At 48.4% G+C, this 14,622-nt stretch overlaps 4 protein-coding genes across 4 annotated transcripts; 3 read left to right on the forward strand and 1 right to left on the reverse strand.

The window, feature by feature from the left end:
* Window positions 1-6: 6 nt before the first annotated feature.
* ARB_04533 (uncharacterized protein) lies at window positions 7-2,025 on the forward strand (the record flags this gene model as incomplete). Its single annotated transcript, XM_003017605.1, has 3 exons — window positions 7-312; window positions 371-850; window positions 907-2,025. The coding sequence occupies 3 exons, from the start codon at window positions 7-9 to the stop codon at window positions 2,023-2,025; spliced, it is 1,905 nt and encodes a 634-aa protein (XP_003017651.1).
* A 643-nt stretch (window positions 2,026-2,668) lies between these two features.
* ARB_04534 (uncharacterized protein) lies at window positions 2,669-3,582 on the forward strand (the record flags this gene model as incomplete). The annotated part of the gene is made up of 5 exons (XM_003017606.1): window positions 2,669-2,672; window positions 2,734-2,767; window positions 2,848-2,968; window positions 3,036-3,360; window positions 3,503-3,582. 5 exons carry the CDS (start codon window positions 2,669-2,671, stop codon window positions 3,580-3,582), a joined length of 564 nt encoding a protein of 187 aa, XP_003017652.1.
* Window positions 3,583-7,090: 3,508 nt separating this feature from the next.
* ARB_04535 (uncharacterized protein) lies at window positions 7,091-8,089 on the reverse strand (the record flags this gene model as incomplete). The annotated part of the gene is made up of 4 exons (XM_003017607.1): window positions 7,091-7,330; window positions 7,368-7,625; window positions 7,795-7,992; window positions 8,039-8,089. The coding sequence occupies 4 exons, from the start codon at window positions 8,087-8,089 to the stop codon at window positions 7,091-7,093; spliced, it is 747 nt and encodes a 248-aa protein (XP_003017653.1).
* Window positions 8,090-8,541: 452 nt separating this feature from the next.
* On the forward strand, window positions 8,542-13,756 carry ARB_04536 (uncharacterized protein; the record flags this gene model as incomplete). The annotated part of the gene is made up of 3 exons (XM_003017608.1): window positions 8,542-10,391; window positions 10,451-13,061; window positions 13,094-13,756. 3 exons carry the CDS (start codon window positions 8,542-8,544, stop codon window positions 13,754-13,756), a joined length of 5,124 nt encoding a protein of 1,707 aa, XP_003017654.1.
* Window positions 13,757-14,622: the final 866 nt, after the last annotated feature.

Consider the following 14,622-nt stretch of genomic DNA (forward strand, 5'->3'; position numbering starts at 1 on the left):
TTGACCATGGTGAACAGCAACGTTGATATTCGTGCACGTATCTGGATATGCCCATTCTGTCTCCAACGCAACCCTCTTCCGCCGCATTACAAGGATATCACCGAAAATGCCATCCCGCCGGAGCTTCATCCAGAGAACAGTACCGTTGAATATCGGTTAGCCCGCCCTGCGCCTGCACCTCCAATCTTCCTATATGTAGTCGATACGTGTCAGGAGGAAGACAGTTTGAAGGCATTGAAGGACTCCCTCATCATGAGCTTGTCCCTCCTGCCTGCTAATGCTCTTGTCGGCTTGATCACCTTTGGAACTATGGTATGTCCACCATCCGGCCAGGACCATTACTTCATTCCGCTGACGTTGTCTCATATAGGCCCAAGTCCACGAAATTGGATATACTGAGTGTGCAAAGTCATATGTTTTCCGGGGAAGCAAGGACTACTCTGCAAAGCAAGTTCAGGAAATGCTTGGCTTGCTCGCTCCCAATCTCAGAGTCGCTGCACCACAGCAGCCTAACCGCCCAAATCCCGCAAACTCGCCAGCGGCCCGATTCCTTCTCCCGGTGCAACAGGCAGATTATCAGATTACAAACGTCCTCGAACAGCTACAGCAAGATCCCTGGCCCGTTGCCAATGATAGACGTCCACTAAGATGTACCGGTGTTGCTCTTAGCGTTGCTATTGGCCTGATGGAGACCTCATTTCAGGGTGCTGGTGGCCGGGTAATGTTGTTCACAAGTGGACCAGCATCCGAAGGCCCTGGTCTAGTTGTTGGCCCTCAACTGAAGGAACCAATTCGTTCCCACCACGATATCGACCGGGACAATATTAAATATTTCAAGAAAGCTGTCAAGGTATGATGACAAGTCCTTTCCGCTGAAACTATACAGAAATGTCTAACGAACTGTAGTTCTATGATAACCTAGCAAAGAGAGCAGCCCACAACAGCCACATTGTGGATATATACGTTGGCTGTCTTGACCAAGTTGGTTTACTGGAAATGAAAGGTCTGGTTAATTCAACGGGTGGTCATATGTTGCTCACCGACAGCTTCACCTCATCTCAGTTCAAACAGTCTTTTGTTCGGATCTTCGATAAAGATGAGAGTGATAACCTTACTATGGGGTTCAACGCATCTTTGGAAGTTCTCACTACTAAGGAACTAAAGGTTACCGGCTTGATCGGCCATGCTATCTCTCTCAATAAGAAGTCCAGCTCAGTTGGTGAAACTGATTGCGGAATCGGAAACACCTGCTCTTGGAAGATGTGCGGAATTGACCCTGCTGCAAGCTACGGCCTGTTCTTTGAGATTGCCAACCAGGGTGGGCCGGCACCTATGCAGCAAGGCCCTCATCGAGCCATGATGCAATTCTTAACTTACTACCAACATTCTTCTGGACAGTACCATCTCAGAGTCACTACCATTGCTAGACCCCTCAGCAGCCCTGCCGGAGATGCAGCTCTTGCCCACTCGTTCGATCAAGAAGCTGCAGCAGTTTTGATGTCTCGTATCGCAGTCTTCAAGGCGGAGGTTGATGATGGTCCGGATGTTCTCAGATGGGTTGATCGAATGCTTATCAGACTTTGCTCGCGATTTGCCGATTACAGGAAAGATGACCAAACATCGTTTAGACTTGAGAAGAACTTCAGTCTCTACCCTCAGTTCATGTTCCACCTTCGACGAAGTCAGTTCTTGCAGGTATTCAACAACTCGCCAGATGAGACTGCTTTCTACCGACATGTTCTCAACCACGAGTCGGTCAGCGATTCTCTAGTCATGATCCAGCCTACTCTTGACTCCTACTCACTTGAGCACGAAGGCAGTCAACCTGTGCTATTGGATTCTGCCTCCATCCATCCAGCCCATATCTTACTCCTGGATACCTTCTTCCATATCCTTATCTTCCATGGTGAGACAATGGCAGAATGGAGGAAAGCTGGATATCAGGACCAAGAAGGCTATGAGAACTTCAAGGCAATTCTTGACCAGCCAAAGGAAGACGCAAGAGTATACAGCCCTGCCCATTAATAAATTACTTTTATAGCATTACTAACGTCTTTTTCTTTCAGGACCTTATCCAAGACCGATTCCCACTTCCGCGTTTTATCGTGTGTGATGCGGGTGGTTCGCAAGCGCGTTTCCTTCTCTCTAAGCTTAACCCATCGACTACACATTCTTCCGGTGGCTACGGAGGTAGTGCACCCGGTCAAACTATATTCACGGACGATGTTTCCCTCCAAACGTTTATGGACCATCTTATGAAGTAAGTAGCGTGTTCAAAAGGTCATTAATCTTTCGATGCTAACAACTGTCCTCCTAGACTTGCCGTTTCTGGCACCAACTAATGAGAGAACGGTTCATGTTTTGGAGTGGTAGATGAGTGATAGTGAAAATTCAATGATCAATATTTGCTTAGTTAGTCAATTTCAGTTCTTGAATTCAAATAATGGCACGCTATTGTTGAGGTATCCCAGGGACCAGGGCAGCACGGCCGCGCCACCTGGCGAACTCTGTATCACGTGATATATTAGGGTCTTGCCCTAACGCGCTAGTTCGCTAAATGGAACAAAACCAAATTTGAACTTCGAGCTTCAACATCCGGAGACTCGCACTTCATCACCTCACCACCTTTCGACAGAACCAGGAAGATAGACTACCTTTCGCACTCGCCATGCGTAAGTATCATCTCCTCTGGTGTGCTATGGCGGCCGACTGACATTTATACGATGTAAACAGCTCCAAAGCCAGATCCAACCGAAGTCAAGGTGATGTAAGTTTTTTTTGGTCTTCATCAGTTTTTTTTACCAAGCCCGCAAAATCACAATGTGCTAACAATTGCTCTTTCAATAGCCACCTTAGGGCCACTGGTGGTGAAGTCGGTGCCCAGTCTGCCCTCGCTCCCAAGATTGGTCCACTTGGTCTTTCTCCCAAGAAGATTGGTGAAGATATTGCGAAGGCCACTGGTGACTGGGTACGTTTTCGAATAACCAGATGGTGTCGCATTGGCTGCTGTCCGAACCGCACTAATAAATAAACAGAAAGGCCTCCGTGTCACTGTCAAGCTTGTCATCCAGAACCGCCAGGCTACCATCTCTGTTGTTCCCTCCGCTTCCTCTCTTGTCATCAAGGCCCTGAAGGAGCCCCCACGTGACCGCAAGAAGGAGAAGAACATCAAGCACTCCAAGTCCATTCCTTTCGATGAGATTGTTGAGATTGCCCGCATCATGAGACCTCGCTCTTTTGCCAAGGAGCTCCGCGGAACCGTTCTTGAGATTTTGGGTACTGCTTTCAGCGTTGGTTGCCAGGTCGATGGACGCAGTCCTAAGGATGTTAGCGACGACGTCAAGTCTGGTGAAATTGATGGTATGTAGCCCTCTTTATAACTTTACTTGAGTTATGTCAGAATACTAACGTGTTTCGCATAGTGCCCTCCGAGTAAATTTAAAACCAAAAGAAAAAGTTAATGAAATGAAATGACAAAAGAGATGTGAAATACGCACAAAAGCTGTTTCTGCTCTTGGTTTCTTCTACCTGTACTACTACTCAGAGAGAGCTCCCCATTACTCCATGGGATTTACGAAGTAACGAAACTTTTTTTTTTTTCCACTTCCATCTACACTTCGTTCCAACCCTTATACCCCTGCTGCATCATCTTTTCCCCCCTACCCAGCCTTTGCCAACACTCTGGCCTGTACCGGCGCGAATGTTTTCATTTGAGCAAAATCTCTACGGTACTGGCCTATTTTGGTGCAAAGGAGATCGAGTGACCAACTACTCACCGCAGTATCCTGGATGGTGCTCGGGTATGGTTTCCTTTCGGGGAAATACATGTCCATGCATCTATCTTGTGGATGCGGTGGTCCATCTTGAAGGTCTACATGTCTTCTCAGCCTTTAATAACCTACTTGGGTTATTGGCTCAACCTTTCATTTGTTTCGAAAAGTATTACCAGGATAGAAGCCTTTACTCCTGGGTATTCTGAACTGCAAGTGGAACGGCTCTATGTTCGTATCATTTGAATGAATGTGGTGCGTCTTCAAACTCGAATCCATGTTTCTTCTCCTTTGGGTAAAGGACAGGATCTGATACGCTCATTTCAGCGGAATCGACAATAAATTTAACTGTGCATATTAAGGAACCCTTTCTTTTTCATGTTCCGCTTCCCCCCGCGCCGAATAGGCCAGACCATGTATGTGCGTATCTGCATTGGCCCGAGATCCCCGTTTGTAGCAGCCCAACGTAGGAAACACCGATGCATATCCCCGCAACAAATGACTAGACCTGAGCGCGTCAAACGAACGAGAAGTGAAGAAAACCATTGTTGAACCAGTCATCCTCATAACTACTATTACATGGCCGTTCATACATCATACACATGGAGAGAGAATAGGCCAAACGAGCTGCTGGCAGGCGAACATAGAAAAAGAAAAAAGTAGATGGCCGTCGATATAACAAGAAGATCTTGTGATTGCAGCTTGCATGTCACATACAGAATCCTTTCGCCTCTTTGAACGGAGGAGAAGAAATGGAGAATGTGATCAGTTGTAACACCGTTTGGAAGTGGCTTGCAGCTCGCCCACGGCCTGGGACAACGAAGATCGCCCCCTTGACTATAAGCCATGTACTCCGTACCCAAATTCTGAAAGTATAAAAAACCCATAGATGAAATCAAAGTGCTTTTCGTGCCTCATTATACAAATGCTGAAGCTAGATATCGATAAATATCAACCAATTAGTCAACTACAAAACCAGGGGATATGATATTGCATATGTATCCTGTAGAGCTCTGTATCTGTATATCCGCAGCCTGGACCCGATGCACAAAGCAATAGCAAGCCTTTATCATATTAAAATGGTGCAGGAAACCGTCATATATACGTAGGTAGCCTTGTGCATGTACTCCATGTCCAACCATACTCGAAGGAGAATTTCGGACAGAACAAATTTAAATTAAATTTCTCAAGGGAGAAGACCAACTTTTTGGACGCCAAAGCGGAACAATCTCCAGTCTCCTTTATTAGCCAGTCCGTATAATGCAATAGTTATGGGGGAAAGAGATGATGTAGAGCACCGAGTAGTTAATATAATGATAGTACCGGAGGATATGGTGGTTATTCCCGCTTCAGTTTCTTATATATATCAGAGGTAATTAGCCATTTTGATATCTCCATTAAGCTATCGGCATTTTCGGGTCAGCTCCCCGGTCGTCTTGTCTTCCCCATAATTACTGCGGGAATATATTATAATAAAAAAAAGGGGAAGAATGAAAGAAAGAAAATAGCTAGAACTATTTAGGTTTGCCCTCCCGTTGACGGCGATTGCTCAACGTGTCCAAATGCCAGGCTGGATCAAAGAATAGAATCGAAAAACGACTGCATCACGTACGGAGTACCCTGTCCGTTATTCGACCTGCGGGGATGGAGGCAAACCACGATACCCTCCCGTTCCCATGTCGATTGCCAAACACTACGAGCAGGTGAACTGTCCAGGATATTCCTTTCAGCCAAGGATCGCCTTTATCCCGGCCAAGTGGGGACAGCTCTGTGGGTGAATCCATGCTTTCAAGCCTTTGAACCGATCGATGTGGAGTCTCATGTGGATGTAGCCTTGATTTCTTTTATTTCGAGCTATTCGAGTGTGAAATTCATCTCCCATCGTCCTGGTCTCTGGCCCGTCTGCCGTGAAAGCTAGAGGGAAGAAGCAGACGGGTGGTCGTGTGTGTCCTTGCATCAACAAACGCCTGTCACATATACGCAGGAGCGGAAGCCGAGCACACCTCGTGTCTGCGAGCAAGCAACACTGGACTCCAAAAGAGAAAGGGAGCGGATGTATCAGTGGGACCGTTGGAGCCACAGCGGAGTCATCCTTTCCCAAATGAAGAATGCTCCGCAGACCATGTATGCTGACGATATCCAACAGGTGCCAAGCTGCGACCTGGCCCATGTACGGGAAGTACCCATGCGTGTCATCAAATATCGAGTGTAGGGGAAAAAAATAATCAAAGCGCAGCAGGAGGACGCAGATACTGCTTCTTCCCAACACCTGTTCCACAGGTTATATCATACTTTCTCTTTTCTTCTTCTGGAGGCTGCGATAAGGCGAAGCTGGACTTGTCGAAGAAGATTATATAAAAAGATGCTGGAAGGAGAGTTCGAAACAGGCCAGTGAAACATGATTAATCACACGGTTAAGCCTCGCCTAAGGGTGGAGCCATATAGAGAGCTCATCCACAGCCACGCAGAGATGTTGTCAGTTGCCGCGAGCCAAGATGATAATGCTGATGTGATGATGATGATGATGATGATGATGATGACGGGTAGAGGATTGTTTAGCTGTTGGTAGTGAGATCGGTGTAATCCCCCCGGCGTTTCCGAAGCAAAATGGTTTTGCCATATTAAGTATCTTTGATGAATATCTTGGAATTTCCCCTTTTCACGATGCGCGAAGCCCATCGAATCGCAGTTCGACACTGTAGAGAAGAATACCCAGTACGGGTGCATTGTTCGGGGCCGCTCTGGAAGAGGCCCAAGGTCCCAATCAAGCCACAGTGACATATGGGCGTTTAACGGCCACCAGTATCACCCACACAACAGTGGGCAAAGGCACGCTGATTATCGCCAAACCAAGTGGACGCCGACGCTGGTCCCAGAATAATAGGTTCCGCCCATACCGTATTTGTATGCAGAGTTGCGCCCTCAGCCCATCATCAAAAGTGGAAGGGAAGCCCACAGGTGGGAGGAGAACGCTCATCCTTCGACTACATCGCTGTCACCAGGGGAGAAGAGAAGTCACTCTGGTCAGAAATGTGTCAGCGTCCCATACCATCCCATAGATGTCCAATATACTCCGTCCAAGGCACATCGACATGCACCACCCATCCACACACAACCCTCTGAACCTGCACAGCTAGCCTGCATCCCTGTCCTGAGACCTGCGAGCCCATTGCTTTTTCCCTGTGGTCGACTAGTTAGAAGTGGCCGCCCAGCCTGGTCCCTGTCACCACCCGTCCCACCTTCGACCCTCCCTCCCCATGCCTCTAATAATAGCCCCATCAGTAGCATGTTGATGGGCGTTTTTTCTTTGCTGCGATCGCCTAAGCCCACCGCGTTGCTTGGCTGCTGTGGTCCAACTGCCTGCCTTCGACTCCAACTGATCTTTCTGCTGGGCGGTTTCTATCGTCTGCATCATAATCTTGCATCATCTCGTTGTCTGAAGTGTTGTCACTGAACGGCCGCCCAGTGGCTATTATCCCTCCCTTGTCCACCAACGCCGTCTCTCCCCCCTTCCATCCTGCTCCGTCCCCTTGACTTTTTGCCTTTCCATTCCTTCCAGGCTATAGAGTTGGCGTTAAGCACACTTTATACGCTTGCCGTGTTGGTGTGGACCTGGCTCGCCCTAGCGGCTAACATCCATCTCCAGTTGAAAACAGATCTTCTGTTCTTCAATTTGCCTTGGTCTTCATCTTTTCCCTTCTCTCTCTTTCTCTTGTTTCTTCTCTTATTATCTCTCTCTGGTGCCCCTGGCTCTGCTTCTCTAGCTCGATCGACTGGCTCTTCTTCGACCCTCTCTTCCCCCGTCCCCTCTGCTCCCAGCGCTCCTACCCGTCCGCCTGCATCTCGCCAGGGCCGCTAGCTGTGGCGTCTCTTGTCCCCGATCTCTTGAAACCTCCTGGCCTGACCTCATATGTCTCCACCGTCGCCGCCAGGGCAGGCTTCAACCCAGCCAGGAATTTAGTGCTTCGGTCGTGAGAGCCCATAAATCTTCCTCGTCTGCTAGTTAAGTAAGTCGACTCCAGACCTTCGGATCAACGAACGCGGTTTTGCTGTCCTCAAAAAGCGGAGCTTTCTTGTCGCTCTCTTCATCGTGTGTTTGCCCGTCTGTCAGTCTCTTGCCTGCTGCGCTTTGGTCGTCATCGTCGTCGTTCTCGTTGTTGTTCTTTTCCTTTTTTGCTTTTCCTTCCTCTCTCTCTCTCTGCCTCACCGCCCTGAGTCTGTCCTATTTTCTTCCAGTCTTCCACGACCGGCAAAACTTCCAACCTCACCTCCATCAACGACCGCAGAATCCGCAGCTCGACCGCGATACCTGCGGCCATCCTCGCCTCGATCACTCTTTATCCCGTTGATGGCTTGGAGCAACGGCCTTCGTGTGTACTGACGCTGACGTCGCTTGCCAGAAACCGACCCTCCTTCATCGCGTGCGGCTGAGCCGGACTGCAACCACCCATAAGCCTCCCCGGTTTGCTCAGGGCAGTGCCCTTCCAACACCCGTTATCAGAGAACCCTGTGCTATTCGGATCCATCTCTCTCTCTCCCTCTCCCTCTCACGCATACACACACATCGGCCAGGAGTCATACGTGTCCGTGATGTGGCCTCGAAAACGAACAAGAAGATTCCTTGGTTGATGAAGAACTCTGCTTCACCCGTTATTTTCGAAGTAGTTTTTTTCTTCTTTTATTTTGCGATAGACACGACCGATAGATAGGAGTGAGAGAGGAGGGAAGACGGTATTCCCCTCCCCCCCGTTTCCCGGCAGAAGCATTCAAGATGCTGCCGTCAGTGGCACACCAGCCTCTCCAGTTCCTCCCGCACCGCCATACTCAGTCCGTTTACTCAACCAATACTCCTTACGACCTCCACGGACAAGGCATACATTCGTTCCAGGATGACTTCCAATTCTCACAATACGCCAACCACGGGCCATCCTCTTTGGTCAGAGGGAGCAGGACGCATTGCCCACGACCAATCCAGCGGCCTGACGTACACAGCCTGCCAGATGGCCGATTACCCGCCGGTTCTGCCTCGCAAGAGAATACGTTACGACGGAAAACACCCAATGGTACTCTTGCTGCCGGCTACGATGCTACTCCTGGAGATAGGTCTATCCAGCAGCCTGCTACCAAACACATTCTCGTCTCCTCGCTTGATAATAGCCAGATAATGCCCCAACCTGGCCTCTCCCTCGACCCTCTACAGCAATTCAAGACCGTCGAACCGCTACCTCTTTCTCAGCACCAAAATTTTCCTCCCGCGTTCAAGCAAGATGCAAATAGAATAAATACTGTGCACAACGGTATACCACAAGAATTTCCAAACCCTAACTGGATTAGATCTCTAAATCCCCCCCAAGGAGGCATCGACTCGGTTTTAAATCAGACCTCCAGTTTAACTGCAGGTCAGAGGTATAACTATTGGCAGAACCTGCCCACAGTTCCCACAGTGCTTGCGTCCTCTTTTCAACCTGGCCTCGGGGGACCTGAGTCGGCCGCTGCAGCGCAGTATGGCCAATACTGGCCTGACGGGCCATACATGCCCCCGTATCGACCTGCCACTTTTGGAGATACGAGATATCAATCTACCCCGTCATTAGGACAACACTCGCTGCCCACCAATAACCGGCTCGCAGATGCTCAATCACTTTTTAACAGACAATCTCTCCCCCCTTCCGAATTTCTTGCACCAGGTTTCTCTTGGAACCCACTCCCAGCCCAGTCAACTATAAACGCCCAACAGCAGCATCAAGTATATGCTCACGACCTCTCAAGACCTCAACAACATTATGCTCCCGGTCATATCCCTCAAAAGGTGCCCGATCAAATCTGGGATCAACCCCAGTTGCAGTACGGGCCATCACTCCCTTCAAAACATGATGTACATCATTTAGATTCGGTTGACTCTCTACGTTGGCAACAAACTTCACAGAATGGCCTCCATCCATCCGCATCTAACGTTACCAGATCACCGAGGAACCCAGAGTTCAAAGAGAAAACCCTCTCATGGGCTCATAGCGTTTACGTCGATCTTCTTGCATCGTTGCATAATGCCAGGAAGAAAGCCAGTCAGGGTGCAGATTCCCACTCTCGCGAGCCTCTCAAACCCAGCATATACCCTAAACCCCCAAGGCAGCCAACCTCCGACTTCTCACGTTCCGAAAACATGGCCAGAAAACCCAGGAATCACGATCCACAAGTCCAGGCCATGAACATGCACCCGCAGCGAAGCCATTCCATTCATTTAGATCAATCCGTGAGTGGATTTTTCGACACAAAGAGACACCCTGCCCACAGGCAATTCCCATCCATTGACGATTCCGCTCAGTTGAGGCATCTAAATCAGTCCTTTAATCATGGAATGTCTTCTGATGTGTCGATGAATGGATACCGGACGATCCGACGTAGCCATGGCGCTTCGATGACTCGTATGTTCAGCCCTGCTCACGAAGCAATGTCAATATCTGAAAAGGCGGTTTCTGCTTTGGAAATGCTTGGTAGTCTCTGCAAAGAGAGTGGCTGGACATGGATCGATGGAATGCTCGTTGGGGGCTGCCTTGCCTACGGTCTAGGTGACTATAACAGAGCTATGCGTTGGTATAACCGGGTTATAAACCAAGATTCCACGTAAGTTTGGATTTTAGCATATGCCGTTAGAGAGTTTATGCTAACTGTAACTATAATAGGCACGTTGAGGCAATATCCAATCTTGCTGCCTCGCTTCTTGCTTTGGAGCGCCGAGAAGAAGCTCTTCAGCAGTGGTTGCGAGCTATAAAATTACGTCCAAGCTACTTTGATGCTGTCGAGCACCTCATCGGGTTGTTATGCAGCAGTCAGCGAGGGAAGGAAGCTGTCAACATCGTTCAATATGTCGAAAATTCTTTGAGACTACCACCAAGCGGTGACTATTTCAAGTCGAATCGTGCATGCGATCAGTCCGATACGGAATCTGAAGACAGGGAGTCCAGCGTATCGACCACAGAATCCGCCGACAAAATGGCATTTGACTACACTGACAGCATCCAGAGCCCACTGGCATTTGCTCGTCGTGGGTCTGACCAATCTACCCCTGGCTTTGGGTCGAGTGGTTATGCTATTCCTGGGGCCGATAATGGCAGAATCCTTGGTCTTATACATGCCAAAGGAAACATGCTGTATGCTCTGGGTGATAATGTGGCCGCTGCTGGAGCTTTTGAGGAAGCAATCCTCATTAGTACAGGCAAACGACGAGGAATGAAGAGCCTTATCCGCCATATTCTTTCGGCTTTTGCTGATGATAACAGGCGCGGCATTCCTACTTGCCGGCCATATGATCCCAAGGAAACCGTACTGCTATTTCCAGACAAGGCACTGCAAACGGCAAAGTTAGTATTTCACCCGCATGGCATATTGCCCGGCCTTCAATTTCTCCCAGATGGTCTGGCTAAGAGGGCTGCAATTTCTACAACCAGCAACTCGCTACTTTCGCTGGCCAAGATATACCAGGATGGCATGGCGTCGACATCTTCAAATGGAACCCTGAGGAGCACACCAGGCGTTCGAGATATTCTTGCTTTATACTATCTGTCGCTGTCGCTACAACCCAGCCCGTCAACAGCAAATAACGTCGGGATCCTCCTCGCAGGAATTCAAGGAACGTCTGCTAAGTCCGTTCGCACGGCTGGCGAATATCAAATTCCAGATATTCCCGGTGTCACTCCTGGCAGTGGCATTGCACTTGCTTTGGCTTATTACAACTATGGCCTGACCCTTGACTCAAGACACGCTCATCTCTACACCAACCTAGGAAGCCTTCTCAAGGACATCGGCCAGTTGTCTGTTGCAATCAAAATGTACGAATTGGCTGTCCAATGTGACAATAAGTTTGATATTGCACTAGCAAACCTCGCAAATGCTGTAAAGGATTCTGGCAGAATCAACGATGCCATCGGATACTATCGGCGAGCTGTGAATGCTAACCCAGATTTTGCCGAGGCAGTATGTGGCCTAGCAAATGCATTGAATTCTGTTTGCAACTGGGGAGGTAGAGGAGGCATCTCTCCTGGTCGTGGAATCAGGGATTTGTGGCACGTCGATGATCAAGGCCGGCTCCGTGATGCAAAGGAGATGACAGCTGATACGGGATGGATCAAACGAGTTGTTGATATAGTTGACAAACAACTGAAGGATGGTGAACTTTGGGGCTGTGGCACTCTTCAGAACCTAACCCCGGACCAATTGTGCTCGGCCCTGATGTCTCCATCCAGCAATACCACGGATGCAATGAGCAGACGAACAACGCTCAACTCCTTGCTACGTTCCTGGTCAGGGAAAAGGTGGGAAGGATCCCGGACTGTACGACTGATAGAACGAATGGTGAAGTATATTGGCTGGCAATGGTATCAAGATCGATATGTGCACCGTAGAGAATACCCGGCTTCGAGGTATGCACGTCCTAATTTTCCAGGGGCACTTACCCCACCCAGTGCACCGACTGTCTTACCATTCCATACATTTACTTGCCCATTATCTGCAAAGCAAATTCGCCATATCTCTCAGCGCAACGGGCTGCGTATTTCCTGTTCCACACTTCGTTCCCCATGGCTTCCTGCTACGGTATATCCACCTCCAGCTCCGCCGAATCCGCAAATCATAGTTGGTTATGTCTCGTCCGACTTCAACAATCACCCTCTGGCTCACCTTATGCAGTCTGTTTTTGGCCTTCATAATCCAAGTCGTGTAAAAGCGATTTGTTATGCAACCACAGCCAGTGATAACTCTATTCACCGTCAACAAATCCAACGGGAAGCTCCTGTTTTCCGTGATGTTAGCAGTTGGTCTGTTGATCGACTGGTGGATCAAATTGTCAGAGATGGTGTTCATATTCTCGTCAACCTAAATGGTTATACACGTGGTGCTCGTAACGAGGTGTTTGCAGCTCGACCTGCACCTATACATATGTCCTTCATGGGATTTGCTGGGTCATTGGGTGCCGAATGGTCCGACTACATTCTAGCCGATGAACTCTCTATTCCACCTAGTACTCTGGCCCCTCGGGGACAATCCGCAAGGATAGAAGATCGACTGTATGATGTGGATCACAACGAAGATGCAGATGACTGGATATATAGTGAGAAAATTGTGTATACCAAGCACACCTTTTTCTGCTGTGATCACAGGCAAAGTGCACCGGATGCACGCGCGTCCAAGTTGACATGGGAAGAGGAGCAAGCAAATAGGTGGAAGATGCGCAAGGAGCTGTTTCCTGACCTCAAGGATGATACAGTGATTCTTGGTAACTTTAATCAGCTGTACAAGGTATGTCTGCATAGCCCATTGAACCAGAACAGAACATGAATAAGCTAACAATGAGCTGCAAGATCGAGCCCACAACGTTCCGTACATGGCTAAGGATTTTAGCCGGTATTCCTAATGCTATACTCTGGCTCCTCCGCTTCCCTGACGTTGGCGAGCACAATCTCCGACAAACAGCAAAAGCCTGGGCTGGCGAAGCAACTGCATCAAGGATCGTATTCACCGATGTTGCACCAAAACACACACACATTTCTCGTGCTCGCATCTGCGATCTCTTCTTGGACACGCCAGAATGTAATGCTCACACCACCGCGGCTGACGTCCTTTGGAGTGGCACACCACTCCTCACGTTTCCACGATACAAATACAAGATGTGCTCTCGCATGGCATCTAGTATTCTAACAAGTGCACTTCCGCAGACGGAAGACGGCAAACAAGCTGCGAGACAGTTGATTTCTTCTGACGAGGTTGAATATGAAAAAACTGCAATTGAGCTGGGTTTGGGGATGAAGTATGAACTTGGTAATAACCAAGGCAGTGCAAGTGGACGATTGTTTGAACTTCGGAAGATGCTTTACTTGAATCGGTGGCAAAGTAAACTGTTTGATACCCGAAGATGGGTCAATGATTTGGAAGAGGCGTACGAGAAGGTTTGGGCGAACTGGGTTCAAGGAGAAGAGAAAGATATATGGCTATGATGGGTGTATTTTTCACGACTTATTTGTTTTGCTTCTGATTTCCCTTACATCTTCTTCTTTTTTTTTTTGGATTTTTAATCTTTCCCTTCTGTTTTTACCTTGATCACCCATTTTATAATTCCCCTTGCTGTTCTTATCTGTTTGAGATGACCTGGAGCGATACCAAGTCGGTTTATCCACGCTTTTATGGGCAATTTCGCACTTTGTTGACCCTATGGGTGTTCTAATTATGCAATATTCCCGCCTTATTATGCAGCCCATACGGGCTCCTGCGATATGACCATCATGTACTTGATTTTGATTTGCTTTTCCCTTTCTTCGATTTGATACCTCAAGCGCCCTCGTAGCGAGTTGGCTCTCTGCATAGCGGAATGTTTATTAGCACCTATGCCCGTCTTTGTTTCTCACTCGGCCATCATATACCAGTGATTTATTATTATCTGTGCCCCTTTTCTAGATTTGTTTGGGCTTGTTTCAGGCGATCTTACATCTAGCAAAATATACCACTACAGCATCGTTGACCGTTGACTGACTGACTGCTATTTCACCATTTCTCTCCTTTGACCTGTATAAAACATCCACTGTTGGTCGATAACTTCAGTTCCTGTTGTCTGCATTGCCTTTGATTTGAGAGGGACAGCGCGATGTCACTTCAGGGGGCCGATCATCAGTCGCCTCTCTCGTGTATTATCACATACCAATTTTCACATCAAATGAAAATATTGCCTGCATGGTCAATCTATCCCATGGACAATGCGCGATGGCATCAATGCATATATACGCGGAGTGTTCTCTTCCGCAGAAGTAGCTGCTACCAGTTGATATTGCAAAGAATTAAAAGAAACATGTGCTTCAGTAATATGTAG

Source organism: Trichophyton benhamiae (genome assembly GCF_000151125.1).
Source record: "Trichophyton benhamiae CBS 112371 chromosome Unknown contig01293.0, whole genome shotgun sequence".
Classification (NCBI taxonomy): Eukaryota; Fungi; Ascomycota; class Eurotiomycetes; order Onygenales; family Arthrodermataceae; genus Trichophyton; species Trichophyton benhamiae.